The sequence below is a fragment of the Protopterus annectens genome, chromosome 10.part0 (genome assembly GCF_019279795.1).
Source record: "Protopterus annectens isolate FY-2018-M chromosome 10.part0, PAN1.0, whole genome shotgun sequence".
In the NCBI taxonomy this organism is placed as follows: domain Eukaryota; kingdom Metazoa; phylum Chordata; order Ceratodontiformes; family Protopteridae; genus Protopterus; species Protopterus annectens.
In genome coordinates this window covers 674,815,565-674,836,414 of record NC_056744.1, presented here as the reverse complement: position 1 = coordinate 674,836,414, position 20,850 = coordinate 674,815,565, and the positions used below count along the sequence as shown (strand labels likewise).

The window sequence follows — 20,850 nt, the reverse complement described above, 5'->3', positions numbered from 1 at the left end:
CCAGAGACAATTCCTTGGAGTACACAAAGATTCTGCCATTGATCGCACAATAGACATAACAATAGTTGCCTGTCAGTAATCAAATGTGACATAAAACAAATTAAAGGTAATTTTTCCTGCGTCAATGTTTCCATGGTAAAAAAATGTTTCAGAGCAGAGAAATGAGGAAGATCATAACTTGGAAACATACTTTTTCAGTGTTGAACACTTTCATCCACAAAATAGTAACTTGAGCATCATGGCTGTGATGAAGTCCAAGCTACTATTTTGTGGATGAAAGTACTCAACATTAAAATATATATTTCCAAGTCATGAGCTTCCTCATTTCCATGTTCTAAAACAGTTTTTGGGATTTATTGCGCTTACTGTTTTTTGCTGTGTAGTTTTAGTTTACTAACGTTTCCATAGCTCAACTTGTTAATGAGTTGAGTCTCCATTATAGTCAGTTGGGTACTGGGTTCAAATCCACTGAGGGTGTGATGTGGTGTTACAATTTTCTTTCCAGACTACATGTGTATTGCATTTCACTGAAACTTATCTGTTTGCATTTTTCCTCTAACAGAGTCTGAATCAGACCTAGCTAATGCTTTTCTTGGTGGACTATGACTAAAATACTCATACGTCAGAATCCCATCATGTGGGATTCTGTTTTCTTGCTGTCATTTGTTGCTTTACATATAGCTGTGTTTTACTGACATATTTCCTGTAAAACATTATGTGGCATACATAGCTAATACTCTGCATAGATGCTGTTAATGTGATAAACTTTCATGTGATACATTTCTGTTGTCAATATGTAGATTGTATTCATCAGTTTAGTACTTTGTAACATAATACATTTTTGTTGCATGATCTCTGACATAATAATATAAGGTAGATCAACATTAAAGTTAGGATTTTACTCCACCTCATTCAGTGACTCTCAATATTTTACTGGATCAGAGCACTGTGGTGGTGGATGTGTCAAAAATACAATGTTGTTGTGTTTGTTGTCTTCAATGTTTTGCAATTACTTATGAGTCCTTCATGAGCTGTGTGCAGTCTGACTCCTTTGGCTGCCATAGCTAATGCAAAAGTATGGAGAATAACACAATGACAGTCATGGGTACTGAGGCACTGGTGTCTTTCTTAAACACCACTTCATACTGCACATTCGTTATTTACTCACATTCTCAACCATTAGTATGTTGCAAAATTAGAAATACACAATGCACACTTACCCAAAAAGGACAGAAAAATAAAAAAACACATCTGTAATTACACAGTGTGCTACAGTAAGCAAAAGAGCAACAGAGATAGATGATGATGATGATGATGATGCATAACCTGAGAAAGTTGCATTTCCCATCCTATGATGTGAGGGAGTGTAAGACAATGTGTGAATGCAAGAAGGCATTTTTATTTATGGAGATAGTAGATGTAAATGGAAAAACATTCTTTAGGAGATAGTGAATTTAAAACTAGAGGAAGAATTCAATGATACATGACCAAACACATTGCACTTTTCGGGAAAAGTATGATGATTTATGTTGCAGCAGAATTAAGACAAAATGGACAATGTGGTGAAAAGAATGGGCTCTCTACTGAAATCTTAAGAGGAGCATTGCTGAGTCCTGAGGCACTTAAAACAAACAAAAAAAACAAACAAACAAAAAAAAAGACCAAATAAAACAGGAGAGGAGGGAATGTTGAACATCGTCTTCTCCTTTAAACTAGTTTTTGCAGAATGCAAGCAATTCTGCACCTCTTAACATGGGGGGGGGGTAAAGCTCCTACACCCCCAAGTTTTATATATATTTATATACATATAGTTTGTCCCTGCATCATCCTGTCTTCTGACCCAATGCCTGCTTCACTTCTATGCTTAGTTTTTCTCAGACTCTTGCTGGGGCTGGTCATGGAGTATAAAGGTGTCCTGGGGGTCCTGACCATCACCATTCCACCAGCTGTTTTCTGTTATACCCTACCCATGACTTCCTTTGTCCCTTCCCAGTATAATTACATGATGATGCTTTGAGGGGCAGTCATGCAATGAAGCATGCATCATATTGCCCCCACCACCACCACAGAAGCTTAGCTATGTGCACAATCCTTACCCCTCCATAAGCTACACACCTTCCATATGGTGTCAACAGCCTCTACCAGGATTCATTGCAGGGAATGTCCACATTAAATCCACCACAACTTCCACTAGCTGTTATGAGCAGTCCCATCCCTTCCCTTCTGTTCCATCAGTCACCTGACCTATTAATCAAACCCAGGTTAGCTGGACTGTAATTAGGGCTTTATCCATCTGTGCCACTAGTGTGGTTCACAGACTTACATATATGGACTCTGAGATCACCATACCTTGAACAAAGGGAATATTTTGAGAAATGACAGTCTTTGACCTAATATGTGTAAGCCCAGATTTTTGGACATTCAGTTTCCACATCTTAGGACTCAGCAATGTGGGTTCCAAGATTTTAATTATTTACTATAAAAATGTGTGCTCTTCTTTCTCTGACTGGAATGTACATTGACAAATTTACAATGCAGGTAAACTGTAAACAAGCATAATTGTTTCCCCTCTTATCTTCAGGGCATCTAAATTTAGGAGAGCTGTAACTGGTCATAATAATTATCTATAGCATTATGTCATCTGCATGTTTCACAGCCTAAACAGATTTCTCAGCAGTGTCTGTTCTAATGTAATAATGTATTCTGTGGTCTGAAGCCTTTATGGATGGATGGATTATTTGACAGAATGTGCCTTTAAGCCTCATTTTACTATATGCATAAAAAACAAATTCAACCTTGAGTCATAGTGACACTTTTGTAGTTTTTGTTTTGGACTTTTGAGGTGAGCTGGACCTGCAAAACATACTGCATTTCTCTTTTAGAAGTTAAAGCATTAGTTTTCAGACAGTGAGAACCATACATTTTTGAAAAAACAAGGTGATAATGTAATTTACTGACATCAACAAATATTGCATACTAAGTTCAAAAATGTCTTGAGCTAGCAGGAAATAAACTTAAAATCATTATCATTATACAATATAATCAGCCATGGCTGCAATGGTGCTTATTTTCAGCATTGCTATCAACTTCCCACACTGACAGCAGTCACGGCTACTGTTGCTGTGTTATAAATTTGCCTAAATGCTTTTGCTTTCTAATGGTATTATATACATTAAGAAAACAATGGTGTTTAAAGATAATAACTGTATAGGGAAAAAACACTCAAACTGATAAAAAGAGAGCCCAGCTTTAAATATATGTTTCAATGGAAAAGCTGTGACAGAAAGATAACATCCATTTATACAATGGCATTATTTAGAAAAGTTATGATTTTTTTCTTAAATAATCTCATTATATATTATCTGTTCATGTCTGTGTGTAGGTAATGCTGGATGTTCTCACAGCAGTTTGATCACTCAGGCTTTTGCCACATGACCAAACCACACCAGTCATGGGTAAATCCAACATTACCAACACCAAGTCATGGATTGTTCCAAAAACATGTTTTACCACTCTGAATGGGACACATATTCTTATAGACTCAACACTCAGGACACAAAATGTTGAAATATATTTAGAACAAATATTTTATTACAAAATCCTCAACTTTACTTATTCATGAGTTCACGAAATGACAATAGTGTGAGCAATCAGTCAAGTGTGCTTCTAATATTGGAGTCCTACACCTGCTTCATGATTATAGCTCCCTCTTTTCCACAACTTCTGACAGTCTATGTTTCTGGGCAAATTATCTTTCAACTACTGAAAGAAATGACAAGCTTAAGCAAAATATAAATAAATCATTCTTTCATACATACATGCATACATAAACATTCCATATATTCAGAAAAAAGTTATTTAACAAAATATATAACCATAAACCATGAAAATATGCCAGGTTTTATTTAAATACTAACTCATCTCATTGTTCAGTATGAATTAATCAGTTCTACATCAGGTAGTAACATGGTGTCTGTTCATCTCCATTCAGGAATTCAGTTCCCTTATGAGCAATGCTCATAACTACAATCACAAGGCACTATGAAGCACCATTTCAAAAGAAAATTGATAATGAAAAGCAAAATAAATAAAAAAGCATGTTTGCAGTGTGCTTTTCACCCTGCATCTCAGACATGGAGGTATTTGCTCCTCTTCCCCTCCATGCTACTTATATATACTAACTCTGGTATCACTGTATTTTAAGGAAAACTCTTCAGATACTATAGTCTTTAGTTTTAAATCCAAAATACAGGAATCGCACCTTAGTTCACACTGATTTGTTTAATTTAAGTCTGGCAACCTGTATGCCTGCTATGGCTCTATATGAACAATGAATCAAATATGATCCAGATGAATTTCTACAAAACATCAAGTCAACAGTACAAAAAGTTGACTTAGACCCTGTATCCCCAGCCATACCTCTCCACTATCTCAGATTTCACAAAATATCCATTATTTTGCTTCAAATTTTTAGTCTGTTCCTTGTAATATTTATACTTTTCCTGTAAACATTTGAGGATTGCAGTCACTGAATAATGAGAGTCATTTGAGTTTTAGACTTTATATCCATCCCTCTGAAACTGCGTGCTAATTCAAAACTTGTTATTCTAGCAATACTTTAAGTATAAACAGTTTTTAAAATCTGTCGCTGATTCTGAACCTTTGTCTCTCATTACCTTTTCTTTGCTCCTGATTCTTGCCACAAAGTGATTGATAGCTATGTCCAGCCATGTCTGTCTCTCTCTCTCTCGATCCCCCCCCCCCCCCTTTCTCTGTGTGGCTGTCTGTATATGAATTTTGAGGTTAAAGAGCCATAGAAATAAGGAGAAATTTCCATAGTGCCATATTCTCATAAGATTATTAAATTCAATACAACACGTTTGAAGAAACAGAAGTAAACTAAACAAAATTGGGTACTTGCATTTCATATAACAGTGTTATAATAATCTCAGTGTTTCTCCTTGGATGCACCTATGTTACCAATGGCCAGTTTAGCATATCTTTTTTTTTTTTTTTTTTTCATTGAAAGAGATGTGTCAAAACAGCACCAGAAGTGAAAGGGTTTTCCAATTAAATACAACTTATTTTATAATACTAAGACCTAAAATTAGATTATATATTTAACATTTGTTTACTGGAAAAGTCCAACTTGGAACGCAGCCAATTTAAAATAGAGGCATGGGGAGAAACACTGGAGGAAACCAGAGTACCCAGAGGAAACCCACATGAATGCAGGGAGGACATGCAGACTCCACACAGAAGGTACTCCATCTGAGAATCAAACTTGAGAACCTCTTGCTGTGAGGCGACAATGCTACCGCTGTACCACTGCACCATATTAAATTAGTATGGATGAGGGTGTGCTTCCTGTTCATAGAGAGAGGATAACTCCCCAGTCAGGAGCTTTGGATCATTATGGGTACACTTTGCAGTGGCATGTGTGGGTTTTGGACACCGCTTTTCTTTTAAGAGGATATGCCAGACTGTCCTTTATTGGATCTGAAAACATCCTGTAATGACAGTTGACTGAAAGTGGGTTCTCATCTATTACTCTGTTGTATCTCAAGCAATGCATTCATAAATTTCAGTCATCTCAATTTCAAACTACATTACAGTATCAGAAAAGTGCAGAATTTGCCAGTGTATCTTATGAATGGACATTGACTGTATGACCCATTTCAGGATAGGAAATATTGTAGGTCCTTGTTTCTTATCAAACACATTTATCCACTATTTACTTGAAGCAACTACCCAGCATTTGTTTGGGATGTTCTTTCTTCGAGTGTTCCACTGGACTATCAGCCTATGAATGAAACCATGTGCTCTCTTTCTGTCTGTATAGCACTACTGTAAGGGAATATGGTCAGACCAGTCATATACTACAGAGATGGTTTATATCATGCACAGTCATTAAGCATCATTACTTTACTGAGACCATTGAATAGTTCTCTTTGTGATGTCTCCACAATCCTTTCTGTTCATTAACCAGTACCACCTGTGGTCAGGTAACCTGTGCTCACTACAGGTGCTAGCTGTTTTCATTATTTTCACCTCATATTTTCTAAAGAAACTGACTGCCCTTCTTTTGGTGCACTTTCCAGAACTGGATACAAAGTTGCACATATTGGCATACCAGTGTTTGGCAAGCTGGCATACTTTACAGCTTTAATAGAGTTCATTTGTCATGCTGGGTGCTGCTTCACACTGCTATGTTTGTTGTCTGTCTCATTTCACATCTGAGGTACCTTCAGTGTGGAGTCTGCATGTTCTCTTTGTCCCTGCATGAGTTTTTCACTTAGTTTCCCCCACCATCTAAAAATGAATTCTAAATTTGAGCTGGCCTGGCAGTCCTCCAATGTTGTCCACAGGCGTGTGTGTGTGTGTGTGTGTGTGTGTGTGTGTGTGTGTGTGTGTGTGTGTCTTTGTGCGTGCATGTGTACACGTGTGTGCGTGTGTGTGTGTGTGTGTGCGTGTGTGTGTGTGTGTGTGAGTGTGTGTGAGTGTGTGTGTGTGTGTGTGTGTGTGTGTCTGTGTGTGTGTGTGTGTGTGTGTGTGTGTGTGTGTGTGTGTGTGTGTGTGTGTGTGTGTGTGTGTGTGTGTGTGTGTGTGTGTGTGTGTGTGTGTGTGTGCGCGCGCGTGTATGTGCATGTGTGCATCTTTATGTGAGTTTGTATGAAAGTCCTGTGAGCACTAATATCCTATCCAGAATAGTTTTAGTCACACTTGCTAAATGTTAGAACAAGTTTCTGCTGTTCCAGGACCCCAAATGGAATAAAGTAGGTATCAATAAATAAATGGATGACTGAATGATACTGCCTTGTAAAAATATCAGTTCCCACTAAACATTAATTGCTGCAATCCAATGCTGTCTTGATTTCCTGGATTCCTCATTATCATAATTAGCATATTCCCTTATAGTTTACCCTTAGAAGATGACCTATGACACTAGTGTCTCAAAAGGTTTCTGAGTTTCCATAATAGAATGGTATATTTTTTAGGCTTAAGGTGACTCATAATGTCGATAAACATTGCACAGGGCAGCCGAAAGGGTGTCATGAAGGGCCATATATAACATCTCTGTTTCCATTGTACTACCTAGCTTGAAACTGAAACCGCAACTCAAGCACTACAGTCATGTGTTTAATGGTTTTACCAGGAAAAGCATTAAAAAAGGAACTGGAGATTCATGTCAAAATACAGATTTGTTTTATTTGATTATTATTTATCCTTTGTTGACTGGATTAGACTCACTAGGCTAGAAGCTTCTTTTCAGAAGAGACCCAATATGGTATTTATACTACTAGAGGAAATTTGGCCAGGGTGTAAGGGGAAATGCCCCTTCTGTTTTCGATAGTTGCCATGGGATCGTTTACTTCCGGAAGTTACCACCATCTCTAGCAGATATATTGTTTAATACTAGAATTAAGAAAACACATCTTAAGTTTGCCTACAATGATTTACACTATCGGTTTGACTGCAAAGAACAAAGAGAATGACAGAAGTTATTTCCATGCAGTTTATTCATCACCTGCATAATTGCATAATGAACAGAAATATGAAAAGAAAGTGGAGATAATGTGACTAGGGCTACTAGATAAAGGATACAAATGATCTACTGGGATAAATAGAGGAATATACAATGTATTCAGGCACTTTGGTGTATGGAATGAGTTTCTAATGAAACTAAAGGATGTTACAAATGTAGGAAAGTTTAAGCTATATTTAGATGATAATAAGTGAATGATGAAATAAGATTTCTTAACATTTTTGTCATGGACTTCTTAACATATAACTCTCTATTTCCAGCTAGTGTTCATCACTATGAATTATTATTATTCCCTTTTGCAGTAACCAGGACCTTGTGCAACACTTGAAGCTGAACAGTACTGGTGAGCAAAAGCAAAGATGGATTAGATCAGTTCTTGATCCGCCAGAGCCAATTGACTGTGTTCTTTCAAGATGGTCACAATGGAGTTCATGTGATCCTTGTCAGAAAAAAAGGGTAAGTAACTGTATGTGACCAGCGTAGCTAGTTATAGCTGTTGTTTTCATATGAAGACTCTTGTTTCACTCTTTTACATGGTCATTGTAGACTAAAGGCTACTTGTGCTAACCATGCTAGTCATGTACAGAACCAGACTATGAGGAGCACAGAGACATGGTAATGGGAGCAACCGAATGTTAGGTCAAAGCACTTAAAGAACATAGAACCACAGCAGTGCCTTTGTAGGCATACAAAATAAGTCTCCATCAATGTGAGCAAGCCAGCACAACTGGGCAATTAGAGCATGCTGTTGGTCAGGTAACCAGTGGCATATGTCCATGGTAGGGGGTAGGACACTGCACTATGCTGAGTACAAGCAGCATGCATTCATGCCAGAGCCAAGAATATGTGATTGTACAACAACACAACTTTACCTTTACAATGGGAAAGTAAGTTATGAAGATCCTTGCTATACATTACATGTAGAGAGTGACACAGCCGTAGTAACAGACAACAGCACAGAACAAGTTGATCTTAGCTATGTACACCACTTATGTATGAGCAAGCCCTTTAGGGGTGACACCCCCTAGTTACGGTAGCACTCTGCATGGTATCACATGCTTTTTTCCTCTAAAAGAAGTCATTGTGTGGGAATCTGTAAGCTTCTCTTCCTGTTGGAGAATAATGAGGAGATCTGGAAGGCTAACAGTGGAGGTAGCTGAGGAGATCCTTTATGTACATGGGCCAGGCCACCACCCAGTTGTTGCTATGGAGCACATTCTGCTACTTCAGCTTGCTAATTCTGCAAGACCACAGGGGGGTACAATGAGAGAAGGGCCTTCTTTCCCACAGAGTATGATGTGGTCCATATTGGAGAAATCCAAACATAGTGATGATCTGTGCAGTTTAACAGCTCCTGAGTTATGCCAGGCATGACATCAGCAATTTCCATTAAGGCTGGTAATACTTCCTCAATTTCTAAGAATGCCAAGGCTATCATTATGTGTTCCTGAATGGAGTAGTTATCACTGGATGTTCTGAATGCCCTAAATTGATGCTATTGTAGCTGATGCCATAATATTTGAGTTTAATGAAACAGACATGCCATCATGGTAGCTTTAGAGACAACCCTCTCAGAAGCATGGATGGCTAACTTTTCAAAATTAGTGAAGATGCATTGTGGTCCCAGGATGTATCCTGCATCGTGTGCTATTTCCTTCAGCTGAATTCATATAACTCCATATGCTGTTTTTCCATTATGAATCATCAGGCAGTATTCCAATTATACTATCCTTGCGTTGTTTGCCATTCTGATGGCTGTGCATATGGTGCAGTTGTTACCATAGCTTGTCATATTTGGGGAAGGTCTCATTTAACAGTTTCATCCAGTACTTGTATAGAACCAACATATTTCTGCTTATGGTTAACAGAAGGATACTGCAATCACTGTCTGCAACCATCACTGCATGAAATGTCCACTGTACAGGGAGTACATCTCCATTGCAACCCCCATAAGTGTGGTGAGTGACTTCTCCTTCTTGGTCATGGTTCATGCACCTATAGTGAAGTGCCAAAAGGAGGCTCAGCATGGCAAGTCCTGTAGGACACCATTTTCAGCCTTCTCCATCACTAGTTGCATTCTCTGGCTTACTGCATCTCATGAGTGACCTCTCTATTATCTTTGTTCAGAGGGCTGACATGATGAGAGTTGTTGTGTCTGGGCATGTTGATGAGGGGGCTGTCTTCAGCATCTCCTGCTCATCATGCTGGGAGTGGTATTTTGTAGCATTACAATTGAAGGTCTTGTACTATTTTGGCATAAAAATTCAACAATTCTATGTATCCGTGGGGGATTCCAAGTTGTAAAAGTTGTTTCCCACAACTTACTTGTTTTTCTGCTTTGGTTGTGTATAGTTAGGTACTTTTTGCTGACAATGTCTTGTGAATATTCTCTGTAAGTACTGCTACAGGCATCTAAACTTTGGATGGCTATTCAGGTTCTATTAAGATGTGTTGCTGCTCTTCTATGGTCATTTGACCGTGTCTGTTTGTGGCTACTTGGAGAAAGTTACAGTATATCTCTGTATTTCAGTCCCAGTCAAGGCACCACTAAAAGTCGCAGGGTTTGTTGTACTCTGCTGTGTGCATATGATATTTTCTTCCATGGATGATGGACATACTAAGACACTCCCCGGGATTCAAAAAGCTCGGTGCAAAGACAGTTTTAGCCTTGCACCAAGCGTCCTCACTACAGATGGCGCAGCAGCGCCATATGAATATGTACGAGGGTGCACTGACGCACCCTCAATGTGCACAGGGAACGTGTGCGAGTGCAGGGGGTGTGTACAAGTGCTCTATGGAGGCATAAACATGTCCCGACAGTTGCAAAACCTACTATGCCTACTTAGTAGAGCCCGCCCCTAATAGTAAGTCAGTAATTCAGTGTCCGAGGATACCGAAATGTATGCTAAGCATACAAGAGTGTCCACGAACAGTGAAATAAAATCGAAGTAGTAAACACACAAGCACATAGTGGAATGTTGAGCCCTTTCCCTAGAACTTTCACAATTAGATTCCCTGTGTCCCTATTATACATTTGAATTGCTGCAATATCGAAGGTGTAAGCAAAGTGCAGTGTGTTTGCATGTCACTTTCCTCCACCAAGCATAGCTTACACATCATATTCATTCAAATAGAGAAAAACATGTGGAATCAGCGTAAATGTCAATAGTGTAGAGTTTAGAGCATCTGCCTAATGAACAGGCATTCAAGGTTCGAGCCCAATAATAACACATATCATTTTCCATGTGGAATAAATGTCATTTTGCTGTAAAAGCGACATAAGATTATCGCATGAGATATTTAATTTAAATATCATTCAAGCAAAGTGGCACTGTAATAATGAATAAGGTACTAGTAAGCAGGTGTAAGCACAAATAAGGAGCAGTAAACACATATAAGTACCAGTAAATAAGTCTGAGTGTGCTTGCGCGGGTCTAAGCAGTGCCCAGCATAGGAACTGTATATAACAACAATGTAACAATAAAGCATACAAAAGGAATGAGAAGGGAATCAACAGCAACCCCAGTATTATATAGCGCTGTCAGCGTATGTCATATCAAGCTGGGCAGGAGTGAACAAAGCAGTGGGAGTAACATTGTTGATCTGCTAAGTCTACTTTACACACAGAGGGTAGTACCTGGTGGGACTACCCAAAAATTGATAGACCATTTAGCCATCTGACCATTACACAAGCAAGGGCAGGTATGTTCAAGGACTAAATGGTGGGAGAGCCTGAGAATACATGGGTTGGGACAACATGCATGTAGGGTCCCTAATGCTCGGGTGAGGGCAATGTGTGGAGGTGTGTCATGGCTGCGATAACAAGTGGACAATGGATGGTATGCATGTATGTTGAACACGGGTGGGGTGGAGGAACTATGGGTATGAAATTATGGAGCCAGGTGTGCCAGGGTTGGATGGGCTGGTTCTAATTGGGCCACCCCATGGAGGTCAGCGAGTTCGTTATAAGTATATACGCATACACACATGTAGACATCAATATGTAGAAGTACATTCTCTGTAACACATTCATTGCATTTGCAGACATAAATAACATGAATGTGCCCTTACAAGCCTCAACAGTAGATAGAATAATAGGTTGTGCATAAGAGGGATGGGACAAAACTGCTAAAACGCAGAAGTGAGTACAATGTCCGAAGTCAGTGCTGTGCTGAAAAAAAATCAAATGTGAGGACTTTCACACACATGGAATCATTCCTATGATCTGCCTGCTACAACAACGCCAATTACTAAACCGGTCTACTTGTAAAAGAAATACGCCGAACACATACATAATTAGGCTCTCATGTGTAACGTGTACATTACCACATAGTCATACTTATTAATTTAGTGTAGTGTCATGTTAACGGGAGTAAGGATGTAATGAAGTATAGTGTCTAATCTTGACATAAACACATGCATGTCTCATGTGGGACAACCCAAAAATTGTGAATAGTATTCTTTTGATTGCTCATGTCACCAATGTTTGTGGACTAAACATTTGGGAGTTCTGAGGATATGTGGAGTGAGTCAACCGATGGGATGAGTCTATAGGAGTAGGGAGTTGCCAGTGGTGTGGATACACCTCGAATCCAACTGAAGAATGGATGACTGCAGTGTTAGGGAGGCATTGGGGTGTGTGTTTGGGGAAACAAGAGCCATGGGTATATGGGTATATATGCAAATGAAGTAGCACAGCAATAGTGTATTGGTTAGAGCAACCACCTAACGAACAGACATTCCTGTACCAAATCCCACTGCATCACATATCATTTACCATCGGTAATCTGTACATGAACATATTGCGACATCTGTCCCCTGTATAACCTGCAAAATATCAATTAAAAGTCAACTGGAGAAAAATGTCAGTGTCATAATGAATAAGGCACTAGTAAGCAGGTTTAAGCATATATCAACACCAGTAAGCATGTGTAAGTGTGTTTGCGCAGGGTATGCATTGCTTTATAGACACACACACACACACACATATATATATATATATATATATATATATATATATATATATATATATATAGTTGCAGACATATACATATATGTATATATATATATATATATATATATATATATATATATATATATATATATAAAAATATATATATATATATATATATATATATATATATATATATATATATATATATATATATATATATGTGTGTGTGTGTGTGTGTGTGTGTGTGTGCGTGCATAGATATACACAGATATACAGCTATGATAGGAAACAGCACACAAGAATGACATATGTTCACAGGCTATGCCAATGGAAGGAGGGGCCCAAGCAAGAAACATGAAACACATAGCATGACCTTCCACCCCCCCCCAGCCGGACATGGGAAACAAACACACAAATAATGTAAAGAGTCCACTGCTCTCCAGACCACAGGCAGGATACAACCGGGGGGGGTACACAATGCACCCGTGAATTCTAATCTTGGAACACAGCTAGGCGTGCCTCTTGTGGGACGCCCCAAAAATTGGCAAGACCAAAGGAAGGTGATAGACCGAACATTCTGTCTGGGGTGTATACATACTCGGAAAACAAGGGTGGGAAAGCCTGATGACCCATGGGTCAAGACAATTGCATGAAATGGATCCCATGAAGTGGAGAGTGTCCAGCGTGTAGTGGTGTGTCCAGAACCGACCAGGACTCAGATTAAGGATGGGTGCTGTTGAGTAGATGCGGGTGGGGGAACTATGGGTAGTTACCTATGGATCTTGGTGTGCAGGTGTTGGCTGATGTGGGCCTATATGGACAGCCCTAGGGATGTAAGCGAATGTGTTCATTGGGCAGAGGCGTCGCCCAGGGAGCAGCCACACTCACTAGGAGTTCCACTGCAGCAAAGTGTGATCTATATGGCAAGGAACAGAATAACCAGATGTAGATGTATTTATGTAGAGGTATGTGTGTGTATATCTACCCATAGCGACATAGAGATAAGCATCTCCCTTAACGTAGTACAAATGTATACATACAGAGACAGAATACAGATACATACCCACATATAAATATATACATATGCAGACACCCATAGACCCATATGTTGTTAGATATATATATATCTATATATATATATATATATATATATATATATATATATGTATATATACATACACACACACACACACACACATATATATATATATATATATATCTACAGCAAAATATAAATATACATGTATGCATACATATACAGATATATCTGTATATAGTAATGTATATAGATAATCCGCAATTTAAATAAAACAGAATTAAGCAAACTTAATAAAAACGGAATTAAGCAAACTTAATAAAAACTGTATTTATTTCTTATACTGAGCGCTTTCACCCACAAGCATCGTGGGTTTCTTCAGAGTTCTCTGTTTCTTCTGACACACACACAAACACATGCACACAGTTGCCAGTGGTGGGATCAGAACTCCTGCCTATCTACCGATCACTATTACAGTACTATGCAGTTACGAGATGGACCACAGAGATTACACATTCCAAGTCAGTCAGACTGCCCTTCTAAGATTGAGGGCAACAACAGGGAGACTGACAGTCATGAAGTACATAGCTGTAGACCTGTGTTTTTAAAGTAGGTGTCCATTACAACCTGTATGCACAAACAAAACACATCATCTGCAGGTAGGCCTGAGAGGTATAGTTGTAGCACAACAGAAGCTTGAACTGGAGTATGGCCATCTGTGGAATGGTCATCTACTATCACTATACAGGGTTAGAGTGGGCATGCTCATACACTTAGTAGCACAGAGCCGTTTGGGATGCACTATGACTACAACTGCACAAGGTTATACTGGGCATGCTCATACACTTAGTAACAAAGGGCTTGTTGGATGCACTGACTCAAATTACACAAGGTGGCAGTGGGTACACTTAGTAGCACAGGGCTGTTTGGGATGCACTCCGATTCTAACCACTGAAGGCCACAGTGTGCATGCTCAAACACTTCATGTACAGAACATGTTGTAAGGGACTCCTATTGTAAAAACACAGGTTTACAGCTAGGTTTCATCTTACCTGTCAGTATATATGCACATCATACTGGTTTACTACGTGATACCTGTATATGGCCCGTAAATTATATATCTGTGTCTGTGCTGTGTGATACACATGCATACATGTACATGAAGTACTCACATATATATGTTATGTATACACATTTATGCATGTGTGGACATGACAGACAATAGGTTACCTGGGTCACACAGGCGGATGCTACCTACAGCATGTGTCACACATCTTGCTGCCCTGTAAGGCATACATTGATAGCAGGATGTGGACAGTGGCATTATACGTGGAACAGTGGCAAGTGCAAGCATAATGTTTGAGCCACCTTGTGTAATGGTACTGATGTGCAGGTGCCAAGATGACCTCTCCAGGCTGTGTTCGTAGTTGTCATTATTAGCAGGACTGCTACCCTAAGTATATCTCACATTGGTCATATACACAAGTTCTGCTGCTGTCCATCACCTTACATGAGGCATTCTCCACCAAGCACATTAATGCCACGTGCAGTGATGTCATGGTACGAGTGGTAACTGCTAGACCAAAACAATGAGCCAATGTCCTGCTGTTATTATGAGGTTGTCTAGTGTCTGTCATTTTGGGCTGTCATGACCGAACGACGAGCCTTCAACACAGAGCACATGCATCCATGTTACACATGTGTGTGGATAATACCTAGGTTGCATTTACCCATATATCCGCATTCCAAGACAAATGTCCTGCACCCAGAAGTAACACCCTGACACCTACATGACAATTGCATTGGATGCTTATGCTAACCAGTGCTAGATATGTGACTTTAGTAATCCATTTGCTCAATGTAGAACCTATAATGGGGAATACTGACATCTGTGCATTGAGGAACACCTGGCTGAAGGCTCTGTGGTGCACAATTACACTACCACCATATAACTCAGATCCAGACATGTGGGCCATAACATTGGTAAGGACCATTCCAGGTGGTGAGGTACACATATTCATAAAGGCTACTCACATGTAAATACCACTACTCTGACATAATGGATCACAGATGAGTCAGGTACAGGTGACAGTGGCAAATGCTGCATTCTAGGTTGTATCCTTATATACATCCACCACCTTGTTCCCAGACTACCAACACACATCCATATGTGGTATGACATAGTATGGTAGACCACCAAATAACCCTCGATTGGTGGACTGTACTTAGGCCTACATCAACTGTGCAAAGTACCTGCGTGTAGACACAGCTGCATAATGTGCTATGCAATGCAAGAATACCACTGTTTGTAACCAGCTCAGTTGTACACATACCAGGGTCCCTCAGATGTTGTCAGCATTAACACAGTCAACTGTTGCTGTACACCAGTAAACAACACCCTCATGGTTGGATATGACCTAACTGTACCTGCCCTGGATATGTACATCCCACACTCATACAACATTAATGACATTACCATAGCTTTTGTTATCCTTTCTACATACAGGTGGATACAGGTATTACACACATGCACATGGCAGATAGCATGCTAACAGTACGTAAGGTTTGATATCTATGTTAACAGAGGTAATATTCCCTCTCTACTGGCCACCCATGACACCTATCATATCATACACCACCCCATGTGGCATGTATGTCTTTAGACATGTCCATCTAATGCAATGCCTACAAACATACCCAAATAACAGGACCATAGGACCTACACAAGGCCTGTATTGACAGACTCAGGGAAATCCAGCTCTGCTCAGTATGTTCCTGAGTAGTCACAGGTGATATGTTCATGACATGTACAACCATGTGTGGCCACAGCTCCTACATATACCCCATGTCAACAATTGTAAACCATGCATGCTGTGTGCTGTCTGGACATTAGCCTTAATACCACAATAGCCAGTACATGCTGGGGTGAGATGTTTACAAGCCACAGACCTCGCACATGCTTGAATGAGTGTACTGCCTAGCTCTAACAGCACACATTGTTTGCACTCTTCCAATAAACATGAGGTGTGTGTGTCAAATATGATGTGCTCACTGTTAGCTATTACAGTGCCCTGGCTTCACCATGGCACTGTCAAGTAACAGTTTGTAGGAGCATGACATGGAATAATGCTGTGTGTGTCTCACTGATATGTGCTGTTGTAATATATGTACACTTGGCTATTTGGTAAAAGTGGTGGTGTCTTACCAGTACATGAATACAACATCCATTATGGTGTAATGCTCGGCTATGTTTCACACATTGCATGAGGAAGGTGTGGAATGTATCCTCTTGACCTGCTAGTGCACTTACTGAGGTAGACCGCATATGTGTACATGTATTAGTGATAGCTGCAGACTGTACAAGGCAGGTTTCACAGTTCACGGTGACCTGCACCTGCCAGGGGTTGCATGCGCACTACCAGGCAGAGGTCCAGATTGGGTACTGTCTGATGACACATGTCCACTGGAATCGTGTCCCTGTTGGAACCATCCAGGACCACGTGCACTTGGCCTGCTGTGTCCTGGTGTGGACTGCACAGCATCAGCTGCACTGCTGCTGCTACCACCACTATGGGAGCGGGTATTTGCAGTAGCATGATCACATAGACCTTTAACAGGTGATGTAGCTGACCTACGTCCACGTGCCCGACACCTCACTCCCACCAGATGTGCCAGCACAGACATTCCACGCTCGAGGATTGACATGCCCTGGTCAAGGACTCCCACCATGTCACCCAATCGTCTATCCAAAACATTTGCAAGATGATGTTGAGCATTTGCAAGTGCCTGGATGTTGTTAGTTAATGAACGGACAGCAGCCCTCTGAAGCCTCAGACCTTCTCTGTTGTACCATTCAGCACGTGCCTATGCCTCCATTACAGCCCAAAACATGTGTCTGGTGACTCCAGCTGATGTGCTTTGTCTCACAGGGGCATGTTGGTCAATGGTCCTCCTACGAGCAGCGCTGGGCACATGCCTATGTTGGACATCACCAGTCTGTTGACTGGGAACATGGTGTGCAGGCACACCTTCCATAGTCACCATACTTCCTTGTTCCATGCTAGCACCTGCCAACTGTCCTTCCTCTATGGCCAGGGGTGATGGGGTATGTGCAGGAAGGGGAACCGTGTGCGAGGATGAGGGAGAGACAGGTGGAATGGCAACCAATGTCACAGATTCAGCCCCTGACAACCCTGCCTATGCCTCAATCATACTATCATCATCACTGCTAGAGTCTGTGGGGACAATAACATCAGGTGGACCGCAGGAGGGCAATGCACCTACATCAGCACCTGTGAGGGGAAGACAAGAACTGTACATTACAAGTTATACCAGACACACACAGACTGACAGACAGAGACACAGACAGACAGACACAGACACACACAGACGGACAGTCACAGACACACACAGACAGACACACTCACACAGAGGCACACACACACACAGAGACACACACATACAGACACACACACACACACACACACACACACACACGCAGACAGAGACATTCACACACACACAGAGACACACAGACAGACACACACACACAGACACACACACAGACACACACGCTACATGCAAGTGATATGGCAGATGGAATTCAGCTTAGACAATTATAGTTTCAGCTTAGACAATTATAGTGGTAGTTATACATCCCTGAGTTGCACACAACAACATGCATGTGTTATAGCAGATGGCATGCACCTTACACAATTATAGTGGTGGTTAGCATACATACCTGTATTGCACCATTTGTGTTAGTAGCCTGTGCCCCATGCCTGCAACACAATGCATGCACTTTGCACCATTGCACCACACTGTCATGGTGTGTGCAACATACACCACATGTTAACAGAGAATTGCTGACCTTTGTACATCTTGCACTGATGCTTTGTGTTGGCCACCACCCCTGTGTGTGAGGACGTGAGCAGTAGGGAATGTCGACTGCATACTATGTTTTCCTGAGCCTTAGCTTGCATATCTCCCCCAAAGCAGTGCATGTCTGTTCAACATTATTCCGCCTACCCCTGAGTGTAGACATTGTGCATGTGGCTGTACACACATGTTTGACATGGCTGTCCCTATGTTGCAATGGTGCCACAGACCAGCACAGGTTTACAGTACACCAGCCTGCTGTGTGGTGTATGACCTTGCCAATCACATGTAGTATGACATGTCTTCTGCTGATGTGTTGAATGACATGCATTCACGTGTAACACAATGGAGTCCTTTCCAATCTACAGTACAATAATGGTGTCCCAATGCAGGGACGTGTTATACTAACATGGGCCTTCAGCTGATGCACTGTTGTCTGTCCCCCCTACAAATATGCAGGGACATACTGCACATTGAACTGATGTGCATAGCCATTGCATGGCATCATGTGGCTTCACAATTACTATACAGTGTGAGCTCCTGACACAGTTCATAGCCATGACTATGTTCACATACGATACATATCTAATGTGGAATGTGACCCACATCACTGAGGTGTATACACAATAAACCCTAATGCGGAATGTGTGACAAAGGTCACAGAAGGGTATACGGATGACACCCCTGCACATCTGCAACCATATTACTGATGCCTGACAACTATGCCCACACATGGCTAACTTAGCAGTACTCTATGACCCACATGCCATCTGTGTACCTCACACACAAGGAACAGGCAAGACAGTGATGTCTAACACCAGCAAGGTGAATGTACTGTATCTGTGGCTTGATGTGGATGTATGTGTATGTTGTGCAACACATGTATTTATTTGGATACTGTATAGGTGAATGCTTCCATGTCGTGACACACTCAAGATGTTCAAGACATGTTATGTGGTGGTTTCATGTTATGCCTACACAAGCTGTGCACAGCCCTGTATGATGTTTAGTATTTCACATCTGCAATGTCACCATTACACAAAGGCCATAGTTGTATTGTGTCGAGCCAATGTACATCAGGGTGTACACACATGTACATCCCTTCTACTATGTGTCTTGCTTCATGTCTCTGGCCATCCTCCATGGCAATGTGTACACATGTTCAGTCCAATGGTTGTGATGGCCATCTTATTTCACATGTCAGTGTTATCCCATATGACATACACCCATAGATGTCATATGCTCCACTAAGGACAAGGTTATGCAGACAAAGGGTGGTATGTATGGGATGTGAGACATGTTTTGCAGGATAGTTGAGCAGTGTTGCAGTCAGCCCACTACATGTCATGGACATGTCAGATAGCACATGACATTGTGTGACATTCATAGCAAGGGTATACTCCACAAGGGTATATCCTGTGGGCAGGTCATACTTCAGCTCCAACACATTTAGAGTGTGTGCACACATATGCTCTCTGTACAGTACTGTTCATATTCCCAACATGTGTAATGCTGATATGTAGTACCTGTCCCTACAGTGGAACACACCTCCACTATTGTATTCACTGTTGTCCACATATCTGGCAATGACAGTTTGGAAGGTTTAATGTAGGTGTTTCATATAGTCTTCAATTGTTTCACATAGATAAACAGTGTGATGCATTGCAGGTGTGACCAGTGTCCATTAACAGGACCACCATACATTATGTGTATGTGTGTTATGGCAGATAGCATGCAATTAATATGTTCAGTGCATTATCAAGCCTAGTAAATAATAGCAATCTCACCTGACACAGGCTGCTGTTGCTGCAAAATGCCAGAGGTACCTAAACAGGAGTGTCACAGCACTAAGATTGTTATCCACACCTGTGTGATAGCTACAGGGTGCAATGTCCATGTTAGCACATAAGCCAGTACAATACACTATACTATGGAGTATGCACATCTGTGCATACATAGAGTAGCAGACTATAGTATGTGGCATGTGTGCATACATGCCTTGCATATGATGTTACATTACATATTGTACAGTAACACATGTAACTATGTGAAATATATTTGTGTTTTATGTGCAGTAGTGACTTACCAGGCAACTCCAGGCTTGGTGGATGAGAGACACCCACCTCCACAATACCAGCTAAAGCTTGTGGATGGAGGTCTGCAGGTGTCCCCAGGTTGGCCAGTAGCTCTTCGGTATGTGTGAATGGCAGCTGTGTGAGTGGCTCACAACCTGCTGCACCTTGTTCCCTGGTGATTGCATTATCACGCTGTTTTGCCCATCTTATAAGGTCAGTGTAGTGTCGGCACAACTGCTGATAGGTGTGATTGTGACCACCAACATCATTTACCCTCCAGCAGAGTTACTCCCACAGAGCATCCCGCTGCCGTGCATCCTGTGGCACATGGCTGAAGAGTGTTGTGTGGTTGTCGAGGAGG

At 40.9% G+C, this 20,850-nt stretch overlaps 1 protein-coding gene across 1 annotated transcript in view; it reads left to right on the top strand.

Moving 5' to 3' along the window:
- Nucleotides 1-20,850, top strand: part of C8B (complement C8 beta chain) — a 506,997-nt gene that overhangs the window by 6,490 nt on the left and 479,657 nt on the right. Inside the window, exon 2 of the mRNA XM_044085515.1 lies at nt 7,849-8,002. Coding sequence (XP_043941450.1) covers nt 7,849-8,002 — 154 coding nt within the window. The remainder of the gene's footprint in view (nt 1-7,848; nt 8,003-20,850) is intronic.